Raw genomic sequence first — 21,016 nt, 5'->3', positions numbered from 1 at the left:
GTTGTTTTTGCTGGGTATTTTTTTTAAATCTCACAACCTTTAGAATCTCAAATGAATCCTGAGCATAGTGCATTTGAATTGCAACATTTTCTGGAACTGGTTCTTGGTAAATAGTTTTATGACTCTATTGCCAATTAGATTCCACAGTTTCCTTTGCAAACCTACCAATGACAAAGGTTTGATTGCACAAAGAAAGGCTTGTGCAATTGTATTCAATAATAGGCCCCTTGAACTCAAACAATGCAAACAAAGCCCCATTTAAGAAATTTTTAAAAAGTAGTCCTCAGCCAATAGAGAATTAAATAGTCTTTTGAAAGATTTCCAAGATTTCTGTTAAGAGTTTTTAAACAAATAATGCACTGCTTCTATTGGGGGGTTTATGCCATAATTTCTTTTTATTTGTCCTGATGTTTTCCCCAGCATATTATGAGCTTCCCCACACAGAAACAGCTAGTTTCCTCATGGAACAAATGAAGAAACTCTCCCAGTTCTGCACTGTGTTATCGTTGTTTTAAAATGCTGTGATCAAATTCCAAAATGATGTAATCAAAAGTGAAATCAGAGACTTGTAAACAAATGCATGATTCCAGGGTGTGCAAGTTATCCTAAACAAGGGCATGAAGTGTTTGGTTTGCTCGTTAAATGGCAGGCATATTATTTGTGTTTGCTGTAGGTTTACTTTCCCCATAACCCTTGACTCTTATGTGATTCAGGTCTAGTGCAACTTTACTAGAGATGCCCTCTATGCCATGGCCTCTGAGCAATCAAATTCATAATTTCATTTTCTCTACAGTTTGTAGAACTGTAGAAAACTGCATTAGCACATTCATTTTGTAAATTCTATTAGCCTGTTTATCAATCAGTTAAATACAGTTTTACCATGGGAATATAAAGTATTTAATTGAAGACACGGGAACTTTAACAGTTGATGACTATATTATTCTGGTTTCCACCTTTGGCTATTACATATGCTATATTATATATCATATTTGGCTTCATATCATGGGAAATTATAATGAGATGCGTAGCATGCAAGGTATTACTTAGTAGTTTCCATTCTTATTTTTAACAGCTTTGATTACTTTGTATCTATATTGTAATTGAGATGTTCAAATCATAACTATTTTTCAGTGTCAGATACCACCGTTACACTACTCCATATCCATTTTTTTTTTTAGCTTCAGGGTAGTAATGTTCTTCAAAGTGAACATACAGCCATAGGAAAGGTCTTTTGTTATGAAAACCCAGCGTCTTCACTCATAGACTTTTAACATTCAGAAATTATTCTCAGGGACACAGACTAGTTCCCAGCATGTGTACAGAGGGCCCAATGCAAAAGGTTCATAGGTCATATATCCCTTTGAGAGGCAATGGACTAGATTTACAGCTAGGGCAAAGAACCTCCCTTGATTGCAGGTAGCCATGAAGATGTACCCCAGCTAAGAATCTAGCACCATGAATGGGGTTTCCACTGTATTAGATCTCTACATGCAAGTGAATTCTGCTTTCTATGAATGACAAAGATTGGGCTGGCTTAGTGACCCATTGCTCACACTGAACCTGAACTTTGGGCTGCTTTTTAGTAGAGGAGTCCATCACTAGCCCATCTCTGTTTTGAGGTACAGGACCCATAAAACCTGTAATTAAAATAAATGCTGTTCGTGTTTTAATATTCGAAATTCTTGACATTCTTACAAACCACAAATCTGTCTTCTGGATGCACTTGTTATTCAGCAGCTTGTTGCCAGTGAGGTTTTGTTTTTTAGAATTTCTCTGGTATGCAGGAGGGTTTCATAGCCTAGGAACTGGTAAGTATATAATTCTGAAGAAATTCACAGAACATGGTATGGCAAAGTAAAATTTCTGTGGTCAGTAAAGCAATGTAGGAGCCATCACAACAACACCAGTGAGAGTGGCAGGTGCTCAGCACCTTTCAGGATCAGACAAGAGAAAAAGGAACTTTGTTTGCACCATTGCACCATTGTATTATCTACAGTATGTTTATGTCGGTTAAGATTCATCTGAACCAGTTGCCTCAGTTTGTAAACAATAATGTTGCCAAACACAGACAAAAAAGCTGCTCAAAATTATAAGAACTGGAAAAATTACAAACACATACAAAAAAAATAGGACAGCCACAGCCTTTTAAAAAGTTGCAGATAAAAGGATCCTGTTTAATTAAAAAAAAAAAAAGACGCAGAATATACTGGACAAACAAAACTTAATTACGTTATAAATTATGTTACTGAATGCGACACTGGTAGTTTATGAAGAGGGTATGTACAGTCAAATTAAACAGTGTTTACTTTTCTGTTCTAATAGTGTTAAAAGGAAAAAAAATCTATTGCAATTTGACTATACTTAATTGCATTGATTGAACATTTAAGTCAGGAAAAATTACCTCCCACTCCCTCCAAAAAAAGCACATCTAATGACTGTATGCATTTCCTGCCTTGTTCTCCTTTTCAGATTCATCACGAGTTCTTGCCTGTTTTGAAACATGCTAATGGCCCTGATTCTATGCTCACTCAATACAACTACAAATGTTGATGCTGACCTCAGCGAGACCAGGTTCAAGTCCTAAAATTCCATTGGCTTGCTCTGATCTTTTGCTCTCCATATATGTGAATCCTCTCAGAAAACTAGTATGCCAAATGAAATGGTTTGGGAAATAGATGTGGAAGCCAGAATTAAGAACCAAAAAGTAGGAGTGTCGGTTAAGTATGAAGCACCTAGCTAGGTGGGATGAGACTGCATACTGGTTAACAAAAATACTGATTTCTAATTCTGCAAGACATTATCACAGGGGAAGGAATGTAGCTAACTTAACATTTTTTTCAGACACTTTTTAGGGGGCTTTACAGTTTTGTGCTAGGATGTACAGAAGACAGCTGAGAAGGTGGAAAGGCAGCTTGAGGATTTATAGCAGCTAAAGGATAAATGCTGTTGTGCAAAAGGTCACCATATGAACTTCCTACAGGTGTTGCTGCAGCTAAGTGTCTATAGAGGTGCTGAGAATTTGCAGGGGATGTAAGAAATTGTCTTTGCACCATGAAGGAATGAAGAGCCAAAGGCTGCATTAGCGGGGAAAGCACGGTCTGATTTTTCAAGTACTGCAAAGGATGAGAGTATCCAGCTGGGAGGCGACTGTTCAGCCCTGCACAGAGGGTTCCTGGGTACAAGCCTGTGAAGATAGGGCTGGAAAGGGGAAATTTGTGGCTTTCCAACATGCTGCCAGAATGAAGACCGTGCACTGATTTGCTGCCTTCGCCCTCATGATCGGCAGTCTTTTCTTTTGTAGATGCCTCCTTGGGTAAGTGCAGAGGAGAGACAGCTCGGATTTTTTTTTCAATAATGACCTTGTCCAAATCCTCCGGGCTCCGTTTCAAAGGCCGAGCTGCTCCAATGGTTTGGGGGCTAGTTTTGCGGCTCATAATGGGATGGACCATCCCCTCCATCTTTCTCAAATTCTCAAGCCTCTGATTCTGCTGCTTTCCGGATCTGTGAAGGGATTCACCATGCTTTTTAGATGCTGCCATGGTCATTGGAGAAACGCGGCAGGCTTTGGGATTACAGTCTATGCTCAAAGCCTGGCTGCTTGCAACTTGGAACTGGGAAATACTTTTGCTTTCTTGCTGCCCCACTGATGAATGGGGGAGGCTGGATCCAGGAGCCTTAACAGTCTGTTTGTGTATGCTCTTTGGAAGACTCAAGTCTGTTGGCTGATCATCTGAAGAGGCTTCCACTACAGTCTTTTTTTCTTGCTGATGCAAAGATGGGTGATAATTTAAATGTAGCTTGTCTTGGTGTTTGTGTTGAGTAAAAGTAGAAATATTTTCCGAATCTCTGAACATGTCCCGGGGGAGGTACTTTGATGTCTGTTCATTATTAAGGTGGTGTTCTGTATGCCTATAAAGACTGTGCAGATGAGGAGATGAATAAAAATCTGCCAAGAAACTGGGCACATGGGAATGCTGCAGTGCCCTTTTCTCACTCATTTTATCTTTGGAGTCCTGGAGATCTAGCTTCGGTATGTACGATTCAGCAAGAGAGTTGAGGTGATGTTTAGAAAAATCACAACGCTGAGGATCTGGTTTGCTTAATATGTCATGCCTAAATACTTCATTAATAGATTTCCTTTCTTCTGAAATCTTGCTTTTAAAACTCTGTACGTGTTGTATTACTGATGGTCTATTAACTGCTACAGAATCGGAATTGGGAGTGTGGGGAGCCTGTGCTGTACTTGAAGATAGTTCATCTCTATTGTTTAATTTCTTTTTGCTAATCAAAGGTGGAGGTGAACCATAAGGATAGCTACATGACAGAGCTGCCCCACTGACCTGAGACAGAAGTTTTTTCTTTGCCAGTGGTGACATGATGCCTGGATTACCCTTCGAATAGAGTAGTGGTGTGTAACTAAAACCGGGATCATCATGAATGGAACCGGGCAGCTCCTTTTCTTTGAACATATCAAAATTCTGTACCACGAGAACTTTAGGGGTTTGCTTTAGTGCATTATGTATATCTTCATTTCCTAAATGATCCACTTTCACCGTGCAGTTTGCAATGTAATCAGCCATCTCTGGCAATTTATCATCTTCCATGTCGTTTTGACTTGGTAACTGTACTTGTATTGCAGAGAAACCATGAATGGGTGTTTCTGGAGGCTCCTTTTCTAAGCTGTCTGTAAAACCATGTGCCCTTTGTTCTGGCTTTGTGTCATCCAGGGCATTTGGTGGGGTGTGTAACTGCTTGTTGACAGTGGCATCCAATGTGGTGTTTTGTTCAGGGGGTACAGCAATAGTAGAAAATGAGGATGAGTGCTGAACATCCTCCTGGGCTGTATCATTGTTTGAAGTACTTTCCATCAAGTCCTCCTTCTCCAGGGAGCCCAGCCCTGCTGCCTCTGGTAAGAGAGGCTGGTGCCCTTCAACATGCTTCTTCATCTCTCCCACTTCAGGAGGCTCAGATAAACCTTTCTGGTCTGAAATTTCTTGATCCTTCTCTTGTTCTGATGAGACCTAATAAAATATTTCAATAGACAACAATAAGAATGTAGTATGTGTTGACTGATTGTTTATAAAATGAAATACAGGTAAACAGTGGCTGCTTGAAATGTGAAAGCTTTAATGCCACATATCAGACTTAAGCAAAGAACTCCCAGAAATGAAGTGGCCCAGAAACATGAAATATACCTATCTCTGTGTTAGTGTCTAAATAAGAAGCATCCAGATAGCAGAAGTTTGTAACCTGCTTTAAAAGAATTGGATCAGCTGGTGATTTGACCAGTTAATTTAATGCTGCAGTTGTCTTGTTTTAAAAATCAATTATCTGAAAGGATAATAGTGGTTTTCACAACACAATTGAGAAAGATATAAAACCTTCCCTCAATAGCCAAATCCACCTTAAGAAGCTATAAATGAGTCCTGGTTAGCATTTCTTATAATGACTAGATTTCCAATATAATCCCTTCAGTGATTACAGAATGGATCAGTCACATTTGGTTCTACATTAAAATATCTAAATTATATAAATGAAATATTATGGATCTTTGCAAATCTGCAAATCACAGTTAGTTTAACTAGGACGTAATTTTTAATTAAAAGATTAAAAGTAAGTTGTCAACATTCAGAGTGTGTGTGTGTGTGTGTGTGTGTGTGTGTGTGTGTGTAGTATTACAAACACAGCTTTTATAAGTTATAGTCAATGAAACTGCAGCTCTTTATGCTTCTCCATTAATAAAGCATGTGTGCACAATTCACACTATTCATTCCATTATGTAGACAAATGAACTGTGACCCTGAAGGTCATTATAATGTTGCATCTGTGATACAGGTGACTGACAACCCTTTTCAAAATTGCTGTCATTCACCTCTGACATGCCTTAGCAGAAGAAAGTCATAAAACAGCAGCATTGTGTGAGCCCTTTAATAATAATATTTTTTCTTTCTTTCTTAGTTGTAAAGATAAGAGGCATCAAGAAAGTTATTATCTAAATGCTGCATTATGGTCTGTCATGTGAGGGAGGAACGTATGTAAAAAATTACAACTATCTTAAAGATTTATTTCTTCACAGCTGCTTTTAAATATTCCTGTGTTGGGTTTTTCTATTAGTTACAGTGTCTGTTAGTCATTGTAACAATTTTTTTTAACTAATAGCTGCCTTTTTCAATCCAAATACCATCATTAGTCCTTCACAAAGTACTATCACTGGTCTCTTGAGCTTATACAATTACAGGAAAATACCAGACAGATGAGCAAAGCAGGAAAAAAGGACAAATCATATTTAATAACTCTACATTCTGCTCTTTGTTTCTGCTAAGCAATAGTTTGATTGAAGTTTTTGCTATTTTAAAGAAGTGCTCTGTCGGAGGCTAATAACATTTTGTCCTGTATTTGGTTACACTAGGCAACTGGACTTTAACAGAACAAAGAAGAGAATAAAACTGAATTAAACTGTAATACATTAACTCTGTCTTTTCCTAGGGATGTCTATGTGTAACTCCCACTTCTATCCAGGCGAGTGGTGAAAGTGCAGTTGGAAGGACTGCACTCAGACCATACTGACTTTGATGTTACAAATAAATTAAAACCAAATTCTGCCCCAGAACACTGCCTTCCTATCAGAAAGCCAGCCTCCTGATATGGTGGAGTTTAACTTCCCCCAGATCAGGAAGATCCAAAGGGATATTCAAGTTAGCAGAGCTGTGTATTAGGGCTGTGCGAAATGGCACCATTCCATTTCGCCTTCAGTTTCAATGGTTCAATGGAACAGCATTCTGTTTTGAATTTCATTTCTAGTCGAAACAGCTGTTCTGTTCCATTCCGTCGAAATGGAAAGGCTCCACCTCCTCCCCCGATCACAGTGTGGGGAGTGGGAGTGAGCCCAGCTGGGCTGACTCTCCGCCCCCTCTCCCGATTGCAGTGCGGGGGGTGGAAGTGAGCCCAGCTGGGCTGACTCTCTGCCCCTACTCCCGATTGCAGTGTTGGGGGGGTGGGAGGAGCCCAGCTGGGCTGACTCTCTGCCCCCCAGCCCGACTGCAGCACGGGGGGTGAAAGCGAGCACAGCTGGGTTGACTCTCTTCCCCTGCTCCTAATCGCAACGTGAGGGGTGGAAGTGAGCACAGCTGGGCTGACTCTCCACTTCTCCACAACTGCAGTGCGGGGGTGGGAGTGAGCTGAGCTGGCCTGACTCTCTGCCCCCCCACCCGATTGCAGAGCAGGGGTAGGAGTGAGCTGAGCTGGGCTGACTCTCCACCCCACCCAATTGCAGCACGGGGGGGTGGGAGTGAGCGCAGCTGGGCTGACTCTCCACTGCCCACGTCTCCCCCCACTGGATCACAGAGCTGAGCTGGGGAACTGAGCCAGGATCAGTTCCCTTCTCCCACGCTGTTATCGGCTTCTGGCAGCGGGAGATGGGGAGAACTATGGCTGTGCTCGCTGCTGGTGCCCTGGTTCTCCCCTGTCTCTCACTGCTGGCTTTGAAACTTGAGATGTTTTGAAACTTTTGAAACATTTCAAAACTTTTGAAATGTTTTGACTAGCTTTGTTTTGTTTTGAGGCTGTTTTGAAGCCCTTCATTTTGATTTGATTTCACTGTTTCGAGCTTGAAATTATTCAAAACAGTGTCGAACTGAAACAGCCGGCGAAATTTTGCACAGCCCTACTGTCTATGCAGAACCTCTGAACCTGTTTTGGGTCCCCAGGGAACCCAGGCTTCCCAACACCTTAAGATGTGCTACTCGGCCCCTCCCCTAGCCAAAATTACACCCAGAATACGGCCTATAACAGGGCCCTAACATACCATATTTTCTCATTAACATTCAACATGCCTGCAACGATGCAAAGCCTCCTACTCTAATTCTTTCTCCATCCCTCCTGCTTCTCTAGCCTTGGACACCATTATAGCTAAACTTGGCTCTCCATGAGCTTTAAGTACAGCTAAGCTTTCTTTTCCCATGTCAGATCCCGGGGGCATGATTTAGGAGCCTCTGGCCTAAAACTCTCACCATCTAAACAGCACAGATTGCCTCTGTAGCTATGGACATGCTAGTGACTCCTGATGTGGAAAACCCTTCATTTAGGTACTTACCTAGAATCTGTGCAGTTGTATTGACTCTGACCAGATTCTAAAGATGAAGTCTATTAAATAATTTATCCACCTAATAGTGGGTCCCTTAAGAATATCATGGAAAGGGAGTCCTCCCCATTTTGCACAATGTGGATGCACTGTTTATTGACAGCTGGGAGAAAAACAGGATTTACAAGGGCTCCAGGTGCTAAATCTTGAGCAGAGCTGCTATAAACAAGTGTCCTCCTTCAGTACCCACATTGGGTATTCGGCCCATCCAGCCTAAGGATAATTAGCATATGTACACAGCCAATCTGCACATGTTTATGGGGGATGATGTCCCCCCAGTACTGCTTCATAAATAGTATTGGCTGGTGGGGTTCTCTGTTAATCTTAAAAACATCCAAGTTATAATCAGACAGGAGAGAATAATTTTGATACAGGAGATAAAATATTACAGTAGATAACAACTCTTATTGTGCATTTTAATGTCTGTACTCTGCTTCTTTTCTGCAGATTTTTGATATGTAGTACTAAGAACTCTTTCTCCACACAAAAATAACTTCAGTTTAAGTAGCAGGAAGTTTGAGTACAAAAGAACAAAAGCAAAGAAATTCAAAGTTAAGACTGACACTCTATTGCTGGCTTGTTACGTTGTGCTTAGCAGTACATATGGTATGTAACATAACTCACTGATCCGAGACCCCAGCAATAATAACTAAGTAAGCACAAAGGGATAAATGAGGAATGGAATGCAAGCCTTAACTCTGAATTTCATTGCTTTAGGCAATTTGTGTCACAACCTTGCAGTTGATTAAGCAGGTTTGTGTGCACTCTCTCCTTTATGTATTTTTAACTTGTAGTGAAGTTTGTCTACAAAGTTTCCTCCTTTAACATTAAAATAAAAGGGAAGGTCTATCTGTGAAGGGTTGATATGTTCAGACTTTTATGCTCTGTGGATCAAGTCATTTTAAATACGTATTCTAAACCAGGTAGTTTCTTCTTGGTCCCATTGTAAATCTGAGTTTTGGAGAGGGGGAATTGGAGGGGAAGTGTGGGGGGTTGGCAAAGGGAGTTAACATAATTATAACAATTTACTCTATTTGAAGCCTTGCATTTGAGGTCTCAGCTACATGGAGATTTATCAACTTCACAATTTTTAAGCCATAGAAAGAAGAATTCTTGGTAGCTGTATCAAAACAGATTTTTCAAACCACTTAAATACAGTTCATATACATGTGCCAGACAGTAATGGCATCAGAGGAACTACTATGGTCTGTTGACTACATAATGGATGTTATAAATGTTTTTTAAATGCTTATTTTCACACTATACTTGTCTGTCACAGTACATTTTGCAATGTGTAGTACATTTCAACAGCATTGCATGCTTGAGAATAGGCGTGTGTTTCAAAAGAAAGTTCTTAAGTAATGTAAGCGCACAAGCCCCATTGATTTTTTTTTTGTCACTCTACAGATTCTGAAAATTCAATGTAATGTGCACATTAGTAAATAGCATTATTTCCAGATATATATGAGTTCAACTGAGTCCTTAGGTCTATCTTATTACAGGCCCATCTTATTACAGGCCCTAATCATATAAGGAATAGGGGTGTGTGAAGTGGGCCGTATTTGATTTGGATTTGTATTCAGCCTGATTTGGGGGACAATAATTCAATTCAGCAGACACTGAATCTGAAGATTCAGATTCTGATCTGGAGAATCAGCAATTTGGCCATGGACACAGCTTTATATGTTTTGTCGACTTACCTTGAGGTACCACGCATAGCTCGTGAACGCTGAGATGGTAGGGTGGATGGAGCATCTCACAGGAGTGTGGGGGGTGGGGGTCCCCCACATGCTCCACAGTGGACCCAGAAGTGGACTGGAAGTACTTCTGGTCTACTTCCAGATCTGCTGCCAAGCTCGCGGCTCCCGCCCTGCCTGTGCTCCCGTGGAATGCTCCATCCGCCCCACTATCTCAGTGTTCACAAGCTGCACCTGGTACCTTGAGGTAAGTAGAAAAAACATATAAACCTGTGTCTATGGACAAATTGTCGAACCTCTCTGAATCAAATCAGAGGCTTCTGATTTGATTTGGAGAGATTAATGGGACTCCTGATTCAATTCAGGTTCGGAGATTCTGCTGCCGAATCGAGCCAAATCTACTCTGAAATGAATCAGCGACCGAAGCTTTGCACAGCCCTAATACGCAACTCCACAAGGGATGGGCTCTGTATTGAGCCCTACCTATGGTACCAAGTCTTGGCAGGGGAATCTGTCAATGTGAAGCAGCTTGAAGAATAGAGGCCTATGGCAAGATTCCCATTGACTTTATTGGGTAATTTGTCTGAATAGTTACTATAAGAGCTGTGCCCCTTTTATTTTTGGTTTCAATCCAAAGCAGATTTTTAGACCTATTTAAAATCCAGGAAAACTTTTTTTTAAAATAGAAATGAGAATGCATCCATTTGTGTAATAGTGCTGCTATAGAAGTTGCTATTAAAATTCGGTAATACTTACCACAGCATTATCAATGGTATTACAGGTCCTCTAACCCTGTACTTAAATTAGGAAATAACTGTGGTAGCTGCATAGCTTCCTGTTGGCAATTGTTGACTTTTTAATGGTGACCACTTTATAATACAATGAACAGAAACTGTACCTCTTACATCCAGTCTTGGTATCCTGCTATCACTTCTACACAGTATGGAACTCACTGGTCCCTGTTTATAGTCCAGCATAATCACAACACACAGGGACATCACAATTGGATTTCAGCTACTGAGCAAACTGAAAAGCCAATTATTTTTGGAATTCTCAAGTTTAAATGATATATTTTATCACTGGATTTTAAGTGATTCAAACAGTACATTTTTAATTGAAAAGTTACAAAGAGGGAAAGCAACTAACCTCAGCTGCATCTTGGGGTTTCTGTGCATTATCTTTTTCTTTCTTATTCTTTTGGTTTTCATTTTTGATGCGTTTTGTTCCAGCCACTTTTGTTTTAGTTTCCCCCTCCTGGGAACTGATATCCTGCTTCCGAGGTTTCAATGGAGGCAGTGGCTTATCTTCTTCTCCTTTAATAAATCTTTCATATGGCAGGATTAATCTAACGGATTAAGGAACAAACAATTTATCAGTTTTTGCAATTCTAGCAAAGAAGAAAAATGTATCAGCTATGAACAGTTTATTTAATAAATCAATTTTTTCTATGACATAAAAGCAATTTTGTAAACTTGCCCTAAATATTTAAGCTCAAGTATGATAAATCAACTTACTTGGCAAGATCCACAGTTGGTATAAATTGATGTGGCTTCATTGATATCAATAGAGCTATGTGGGTTTATGAAGCTACATCGATACACCATCTGAGGATCTAGCCTACAGTGTTTTAGGTTGATTTCATAGTCAACCTTTTCTTTTAATTTTCTCTGCCTACTCACAATCTTATGGAGTGAATGCCAGTAACACAGGATAAAGATGAAGAAAAACTTGATAGCACATATAGGTACTTGCAGTCTGGTAGGACACATTTGGGTTGTATATTAATTTGTCTGAAGACTGGAAACTTGGTAGAGAGGAGAGGAGACATGATTTTCCCCAATTTATAAGGATTGGTGCAGAAGAGTTATGCTAGCTCCTTCTGATAAGTCTGTAAAGTGAAAGTTACGTTGACCCTTGCACTAGGTTATTTTTGCCTATAGAAGGACAAGAGATTTGGGGGAGCTGCTAATGGAGGGAAGACAGCAAAGAAAATGAAGGGGATTTAAAAATGAAAGAATTTTAATTGTGGAACTTTCTTGAACAAAGTGTATAAAATCGCTTTAAAAAAAACCCCACACATCAAACAGTGTGAGTTTTAATCTATCTGTTTTTTCTTCTCAATGTAGCTCTTGATCTGAAAGGAAAAATAACTGATGTAATTAAAAGGGATGGATTGCATTACAATCTCAGTTTCAACTTCAGTGATTAAAGTTTTTATAATGCATTTGGTATGATTAATGACTCACTGTGGGATTAATGCAAGGCTCTGACTTTAAAAATATGAACTTTAATGCAGCAAACATAATTTGTCTATAAAAAAAAAGACAAGTTGACTCTATGAAGAAAATGTACTTTGCTTATAAACAACATAAATCTGTTCAAATACCGGGAATCCTTAATTATCTTTAATCTAAGACTCCAAGGCAAAAAACTCTTTGGTTCAGATATTCGTTTGTTATCCTAGAATCTGTTTCTAACCATGCAATTTTGATTTAAATACTTAGATGTTCAAACACGGTTTGGACTTCAGAGAACAGAAATTAGATTGCTTGTGATCATAATATTTCACATTTTAATAAAATACAACATAAATTATGTTAAAATATAAAGCTAATTTATGCCATATTAGAAACAAAATTCATTAACTGAGCATGCTCTGACATGGTATGTGCAAAGAGGCGTGAATAATACTTTCTAGCCCTGAATTTGGCAGCGCTCCAGTAATGAAGCTAAGCAGAGCCCACAGGGAATATTCATCTTCAGATCCCATTACAAACTGAGTTTAAACATGTTACAGCTGCTAAAACTGGAAACTGCTCCCTCTGTGCAGACTTAGCAAAATAATATATAGTTGCCAAATACCTGCTTCCCACTGTAATATTACAGTTAATGTTTATATAATAAAAAACATAACTAAGCAGAATAAGAAAAAAATACTCTTGTTCATACTTGAGGTGGCCAAATTTCATTTGTCAAGCACAAATATTCATGAACCACTTAACATCTCCCTGTGCTATGTGCACTGCTTGGGACTTTATACGAGAGAGGTAAGTTTTGGTTTCATACAGGGCAATATTTATATCTTTCTGCCATGTGTAAATGTTTAAAATTACATTTAATAAAAACACATTTTATTGCAATAATTGCTAGCCCTGCAACTGGATTGTTTGACTTTGTTTTGTTTCCATGGGAACATGCCATCCTTTTGAAATCTACATATTCCATCAGTAAATGTTTCAATAGCTGTTCCTAGCTCTAAATGAGATAAAGATCATACTGTACCACTAGTGGTCCTTTTAATAAAAGATACTGTGTGATTAACCTTCTGGTTAAAGCAGAAATGGGAACAAGGCTGGGACTGACAAGATTAATCACTGTTAGCATTCTTTCATTGGATCCTTTTATGGCAATTTCTGACAAAAAGCTTCTCCTCTTTGTTGCAATACACCACACCAGAACTCATTAGATTTGGTACTAATTAGTAACCATGGCTTAAATTTCCTGTTATAATCTTTAGAGTTCATGTGGGAGTAAAACATTTTCATTTTAGTTATTTTTCACTGAGCTCAGCAGTTGGCAATAAGACAGCAGTAAAAATACATTTCACATAGCTGGTCAAAGGCCTAGAGCCAACAGCAGGAAATCTGGAATTAAATGTTTCTTGTATCTGGAAAGAGGCATGACTAAGGTAAAACTGAATCAAAACACAAGGATGGCTTGTTCTAGGATTTTTTTTCTTTTTAAATAAAGGCCAATGCTCGGCTGCTTCTCTAGAGTACAAAGATAATTTTCAGAGGGTGGGGGGGAGAAAAAAGGAAGTATGCATGAATATGCACTGTGAGGCTCTAGGGATTAACATGAAGCCTAACACCATGAACAATTGCTGCTTCATATAGAGATTTCCGTTTGTTACAATTTTCACTGAATGTTTTTTCAGTTATCCTGTCATGGTACAACACAATTACCCACAGGATATGATCTTATCATTTGATTATTAGACGTTTTTATAGTACAAGAGTAATAAAGCTAATATAGTTTTCAGAACATTTTAAACATGCAGCTAATATGCCATCAACACACAATGTACTTAGCCAATTTAAGGTCATCATTGCCCAACACAGGAAGAATGTGGTTCTCTATTATACAAATAGCTTAGCAGAATGTAACATGTTCGAAACTAGCACATGATTTTTGTTAAATATTTGCAGCACAGCTAAGATTTAATCAATCCTTATACAAGTGTGGGTAAAGACAACATTCAAAAATACAACTGAATACCTAGAATACATTAAAATTTGGGAACAACAGGCATATTTTCAGTTGCTTGGAAGCAGAGCTGTGTTTTCTGGGGGAAGTACCAAATATTTATAAGAAAAATTAAAGGAATATTTTGTGCTCTAAAGGATATTTGCCTCTAAAGCAGAGCAAATAATAGGGTCTTTATCATGATCAAGATTCCAATATTAAGATTAATAAAATGTATTATTTATAAGTCAATTAACATAAACAGAAAATTTAAGCAGCAGTGTATTAAAAAAATCTTTCCACAGGCAGCAGATTTTTAGCAGCATGAGGTTTTTTTTCTTGGAATAAAACAAGAATAACATTTTCCAGCCAAGAGCAGAAACAGTAGGGGAGTCTTTGCGTCTCTGCTATCACAGAGCTTCTTATTAAATTCAGTCACTGTGAAAAGCAAGACTTTTTTTTTTTTTTAAATAAAGACAACTTAAAATCAATACAAGTTAGATTAACAAATCAGGAATATACTAATCCTGATTTATTACAATTGTTGATATTAAGTTTAATCACGTATAAATTGCTATTCTAAAGAGATTTTGCTTTTCTAAGTCCTGAATTAAGTAATGGTGCAGAGTGTACCGAGTTTTTAGATTTGCATCGTCTCATATTATGAAAAATTCAATGTACTTCTCTGCAACAAATGTCAGAGGTCAGCAAATCTATTACAGTAATGTAAGTAATCTGGCTTTCTGCCAACCTTTTTTTTTGAAAAACACTGAAGCAGATAATTTTATATTTACAAATTCTAAAATCCTCCAGGGACTGCATCTCTTTCCCGACAAAAAGCAGAAACTTCAAATTAGAGAAATGTATTTCACAGTATATCAAACATGTCTGCATCATTAGCATTTCATAAAAGACAAAAAAGCCCTTAATCTTGATTAGTCAACGTTTTTCCCAACCATAGAAAAAATAAGGTAAAATCGAATATGAACCAGTAACCACTACATTTTCAAATACCGATTGTGCAGAATGACTGACTATTTGCCAAACTGCTTCACAGGATGTATGAATGCATCTCTACTTACAGACAAAAATAATTCTTACAGTAATGTAAAAGGTCTGACAAACCCAGACAGAGAAAGGAAATTCAATGCTAAGCATGCCAAGTTCCCTCTTTAATTCTCCCTACCATGCATGGGTATTGCAGTGACCATATGTACAGTGCATGATGCTCTATCCACAGGCTGCGTAAGGTGAGTTAAGGGCAGGAAGGCAGTTTGGAGTGATGAATTCACAACTGCCACTGTTTCTACATAGTTCACTTCTGTATTAATTTTTTTTCATTCTTTCTTTGGCAGCATAAAATGTGTCTCCTAATGTCTCCCACTCAGCATCATACTGTTTTCTCAAGTGCTCCAGGCTCAACATACTAATGTAAAAAAATGGAAACTCTGTATATCTTAGGAATGATTTAATGCATCATTTATATACTGCCAGTAGTTTAATTCTTGGTTAAGAGATTTGATGATGGAAATTCAAAGGCAGAAAAAGAAAGACATTTGAACAGTATGTTATGTACTTGTGGAACTCATTGCCACTGGATGTAACTGAGGCCCAAGGCTTACTAAGATTCAAAAAAGGCTTTGCCATTTATATAGATTACAAGAGTATTCATGGTTACATTAGAGATAATTTAAAAATTCTGAGTAGATACATAAAACCTCATGTTTCATTCAGAGAATAAAGCAATCAAAGAAGCTTCCCTTTTGGGCAGGTTATTCCACATAAGTCCAATATAGAGATTTTTGCACCTTCTACTGAAGCACCTGCTCAGAGCTGCTCACAGAGGCAAGACATACTGGACACCAGGGACCATCTGTCTGATTTATTACAGCAACTGCTGTCTTCCTAAAATAAAACTCCCATCCCATCATTAACAACACCAACAGGGTACAGAACATGGATCTGAGTTCAGATATTAGATTTTAAAAAATTTAATACTACCTATTTGTCATTCTACACAATACATTCATTAAGCTTATACTATAGTGAAGGACCTAAAAACACAATAATACTTAACACTGCCAGCTCTGAATCCCTCTGACCTGATTCTATTCCTTAGGACAGTGATTCCCAACCAAGGTGCCACAACACCCTGGGATGTCTTGAGATCTTTGCAAGGGTGCTGTGAGATGCCATAAGGTGTTAACAAACATGGCTCACAAGACAAACTCAAGTGTGCAAACATAATTCACAAGATAAACCTAGTGATTTTTAATGGGAATCCATAGTATTAAAAACATTCTGACCCACTGTGGTATTGGAGTCTTTTGCAACAGAATTGCTCTATTATTTTTATGTAGTGGAAAAAACAAGTGAAAACAAAGAGTTGGTATTTTCCAAGGAGTGGCTTGCGTCTAACAAGAGGTGTCTTGACTCTAAAAATGTTAAGAAGCACTCCCTTTGGAAGCCATTGACAAAATATGCATTTTTTGGAGTGGACTCTCCGTGGTCTCACTGAAAGGTGTTTGATGCTTTAAAAAAAATAATTATGCCCTTATAAAGGGAAACATATCATGAAGTAGCGCTATCACCAATGGCAGAGGAGCAAGCCACCACTTCAGCTGGAGGTTTTGTCACAGGATAGTTATAAGCTTTCTAGGAACAGAGAGGAATTCTGACCCAAGTATCCAATGGCTGAGGACAAATACTCAGAAGAGGCAGGGGTAGGAGAATAGCTAAAACCTGAGGCCCATTCTTTGTTTGTAGAGTAGGGAAATAAAATATATTTGGGAAATCAGTAACATATTCTAAAAAAGCCTGATTTCATTTGTAGTGTGTTGTATAATCCAGGGGTTACTAAAGCAAGCATGCACTTCTTTGTATAGTGTACAATAGCAATAGGGTCATTTGTCTGAAGTACAAAACTGGCATGTATTTTATCAGCAAAGAAAAAATATATTTGAGTTCGATTTTGTTCCCAAAGAACTGTCTTCCCTTAATGAAATGGGAGAGCACACAAAGCAACAGCAAACTCTCCCTGTGCCTGAAGAAGGGTGTTTGTACCCCAAAGCTTGCAAAGAACAATTTTCCAACTATTTAGTTGGTCTAAAAAAAGATGTCACATTTACCCAAGGAACCCTGTCTGCCTATGTCCTTAGACCAACACAGCTACAACAAACAATCTTAACAAAATGGCTCTTTCATCTTTTCATCAACAACATGCCTTACAGCCTCCTGGACATGCAACTGGGTAATGAGAATACTCACACTGCTGAAAGATGGGAACTGTACAGGTATAGGAGAATTCAAATATATTTAGTTTTAAATATACTAGAAAATAGTGATAGTACAAACACAGGTGTTGATTGAACTGAATGGCCTGAAGATAGAAGTTTGGGAGCTCAATCTTGTAGACCCACATGTCTGTGGAAAGCCAAATCCTCTTTGTAGACACCACTCAATGGAAGGGGACAGGGAATGGCCGATGGAGTCACAGTGATTATGGGAGAGGGTCATTCCCCAGGCTACTTGCCAGAAATCACCTTTGCTTTTGCTGTGAATGTCTGTTTCCCCAATAAACAGAAATGTGTTTAGCTAATGGAACCACACAATTGTTGACTGCCTTCTTCAATGGTTGCCTGCCTGTGAGACTTGGGACATGTTGTGGAACACAGTTTTGCAATAGGTGGTCCCTCTAATCCTGCCCCTTCTGCTTTGGAAGATGTACCCTCCTCCACTGCATGCAGCTGGAGAGATGAAGGATAAATGCAGCCATTTAGGGACACCTCTGCATTAGGAAAGAAGGGACATGAGCCACTTTCTGACAGAAGAACTCAAGAAAGGAATGAGTCAGAAAGGAGCTCATTTCCTAGCTCCTGGAGGGCAGGGAATGAACTCTCTTTAGAATGGTAGAGGTTCCTCCCTCTACTGTGTCCACCTCACACTAAAGTAAGGTGGAAAAGGCAGAGGACACCTTGGGTCAATCTCTGCTTCAGTAGTGTAACTAAAAGAGGGCAACTGGGGCAGCAGTTTTAGGTGCTGCCTTTGTTGAAAGTTATAAAAATAGTTGAGACTGCAGGGGTGGCTGATTGACACTGCAGTAGCTGATGCTGCCCAAGGCATGGACCTGCTTGGCTATTAGGCGTGTGCAAAGCAGGCCCTATTTGATTAGGATTTGGACTGAATCGGGGACAGTGATTCAATTCGTTGATTCGGATCGCTGTCCCCGATTCGATTCAGCCGAATCCATATCTGAAGATTTGATTCTGATTTGGAGAATCAGCAATTTGGACATAGAGACAGCTTTAAATGTTTTTTTTCCAGACAACCTTGAGGTAGCAGAGCAGCTCATGAATGTTGTGATGCTGGGGAGACGGAGCATCCCACAGGAGTTCAGGGGGGCCCCCCATGTGCTCAGCGGTGAACCTGGAAGTGGACCGTAAGTACTTCTAGTCCATTTCCGGGTCTGCTGGGGAGTGTGCTGGGCCACCCCCCAATGCCCCCCTGGCTTAGCGATTGGCCACAGGGGGACCCCAGGTGCCCCCCAGACCCGGGAGGCACCAGTCACTGAGCTAGGAGGCATGGGGGGGGGGCCCAGCGTGCTCCCCAGCAGACCTGAAAGTGGTTCTGGTTCACTTCTGGGTCTGCTGCCAAGTGCACTGGAAAGCCCCCCGTGCTCCTGTGGGACATTCTATGCACCCCAGCATCACAGCATTCACAAGCTCCTGCTACCTATATGTAGAAAAAACATTTAAAGTTGTCTCTATGTCAAAATCGCTGAATCTTTCTGAATCTCTCCAAATTGATTTGGATGGTTCCGATTCGTTTTGGAGAGATTAAAGGATCCTCTTATTTGATTCAGATTTGGAGATTCAGCCGCTGAATCGGGCCGAATTTCTGCCAAACTGAATCAGGGACTGAAGGTTCACACAGCCCTATTGGCTAGGCCTCTGCTCTGCACACCCCCACTTGGGGCAATACAATCTCTTAGGGAGGTACACAAAGTGAAAACCACACCTTAGGCATGTTCACTTGCCCTTTTGGGTAGGGGCCGGAGGCACAACGAATGAGATGAACATCTTCCCTCTTCACACATTAAGCAATCTGTCCTTAAACACTGGGAAAGATGGTTCTCCTATCAGATACACTAACTTGTAAACTGTTCCTATTGACTTTAATGCTGGGCAGTAAGTCTCCAAAGCTGCAAAACAAGTCTCAAATAAGTTTTGCAAAAACACAGTATTCTCAGATGTTTTGAATAGATGGCTAAGGAGCTACTTTAATGGTAAACAATTGCATTCTTTTGTCATCTGATACTTTATTTTTTTATTTTTTTGGTGAGGGGACATGCTTTTTGAATTTTCAATAGTTCCTTTGTTAAAGCATCTGTTACTCACATAATTAAAAAGATGTTTGTTCAGTGGCATGCTTGAGAGTACAGTTATTTAATCTAAATGATAAAGCCCAGAGGACAGAAAATTATAAGTAGAAACCTCTTGTTATTTATCAAAAAGAAAAGGGGCTAAAACACCTAATATATCCTTTAAGTTTATGCCTGATGGAAATCTATGGATACAATTCGTAACTTGCAAGCTTTCTCAGAGGCTGTTACTTAGAGGAAAATAGAAGGATGAAAACAAAAACAAAACAACAAAGTTCATATGACAAGAAAATTGGCTGTTTGGCATTTTTTTTGGAGGGGGGGTGTTAAACAAAAAGCTAGCTGTAGTTTACAGCATGACAGAACACATTATTAATTTTTGCCTTGGGATGTTTTCACACTTAACAATGTAAACCCAAACCTTCTATTAATTACTTGTTTTAAAGACATCTATAAACATTTCTATGTAGATGCTAGATTTTTCAAGCTAGAGGACTAGCTGCTCTTTCTGACAGAATTCTGTTGAAATGTCCACACTTTACCAAGTTATCTAAACACTGTACTTCAGGAAAACCACACAGCATTTGCATGGAATGCTAAATGCTCTTACATATTGAATTACTTCACAATATCCTTAGGTCATGAAAGCTTTACAGCAGTTAAAAAGAAAGCATTTAAAGGCCTTAGTTTAACCTGATATGTTTCTGGTAGAATAAGATGGGTTTTTTTATTTAGTTTTTGTGAATTAAATTTGGAAGGAAAAACCCTCTCGGTCCTCCTCCCTATCTCATGCTATCCCTAGTTTAGGCCATTCTCCCCATGCTAAATTCTAATATCTCACACATCTTTTTTTTGCATAAGTATGTTAATCTAGCATGTGTTACAGGTGGTCAGATACTATTGTGACAAAAACAGGATAAAAACCTAGACTGCAAAGTTAATACCCTATTTCTCAAAATATTGAGTACACCTTTCCTTTTGGAACAAGAAGAGCTAATTAGGGGTGTGTAAACTGACCTCTCAATTCTTCTCCAGAGTCTCAGCTTTCATTAAAAAAAAACCCAATAAATCTCTAGCTGTTATGGTTCCGGAGAACACTTTCCAAATGTGAAACAAGTATAACTGATGCTAATTCATCTGTCAATGATGGTACTTCAGGCGTCACCCTTGTTAACTATTTCACTGCTCATAAAAGCATGTGAAAAAGTCAAAGTATCATATGATTATCTATTCCAGAATTTCTCAAATTGCATGCGCATGTAATTTCTGTAGAGATTGCTATAGGGAAAACCAAGTTGTGTATACACACATATATGGTCCCATAAGGTTTTAATTTCCTCATATTTTATTTTTTCATTGCATTTTGAGCTTCTGAATGTCACACGGGTTTGGTTTTTTTTTGGTAATGCCGATGATAAATTCATAGTATGTATGTATTCATTCAATTTATATGAGCATTTTAGAAAAAGGGCCCATTGTTTATAAGACCAAATTAAAGCTGTCAGATCTGCAGTTTGTTTAAAAGCAAAAGAAACCTCGAACCCTATGTGTGAA

At 38.9% G+C, this 21,016-nt stretch overlaps 1 protein-coding gene across 4 annotated transcripts in view; it reads right to left on the bottom strand.

The window, feature by feature from the left end:
* Positions 1-410: 410 nt before the first annotated feature.
* ARID5B (AT-rich interaction domain 5B) overlaps positions 411-21,016 on the bottom strand; it is a 170,798-nt gene continuing 150,192 nt past the window's right edge. For all 4 annotated transcript variants that reach the window (XM_025202628.1, XM_006022361.3, XM_006022362.3 and 1 more), the window contains 2 exons: positions 10,984-11,182; positions 411-5,021 (listed from right to left, as the gene is read on the bottom strand). In XM_025202628.1, the coding sequence (XP_025058413.1) occupies positions 2,859-5,021; positions 10,984-11,182 (2,362 nt within the window). In that variant the 3' untranslated portion in view covers positions 411-2,858. The remainder of the gene's footprint in view (positions 5,022-10,983; positions 11,183-21,016) is intronic.

The sequence above is a fragment of the Alligator sinensis genome, unplaced genomic scaffold (genome assembly GCF_000455745.1).
Source record: "Alligator sinensis unplaced genomic scaffold, ASM45574v1 scaffold674_1, whole genome shotgun sequence".
In the NCBI taxonomy this organism is placed as follows: Eukaryota; Metazoa; Chordata; order Crocodylia; family Alligatoridae; genus Alligator; species Alligator sinensis.
This window is presented reverse-complemented; position numbering and strand designations above follow the sequence as displayed.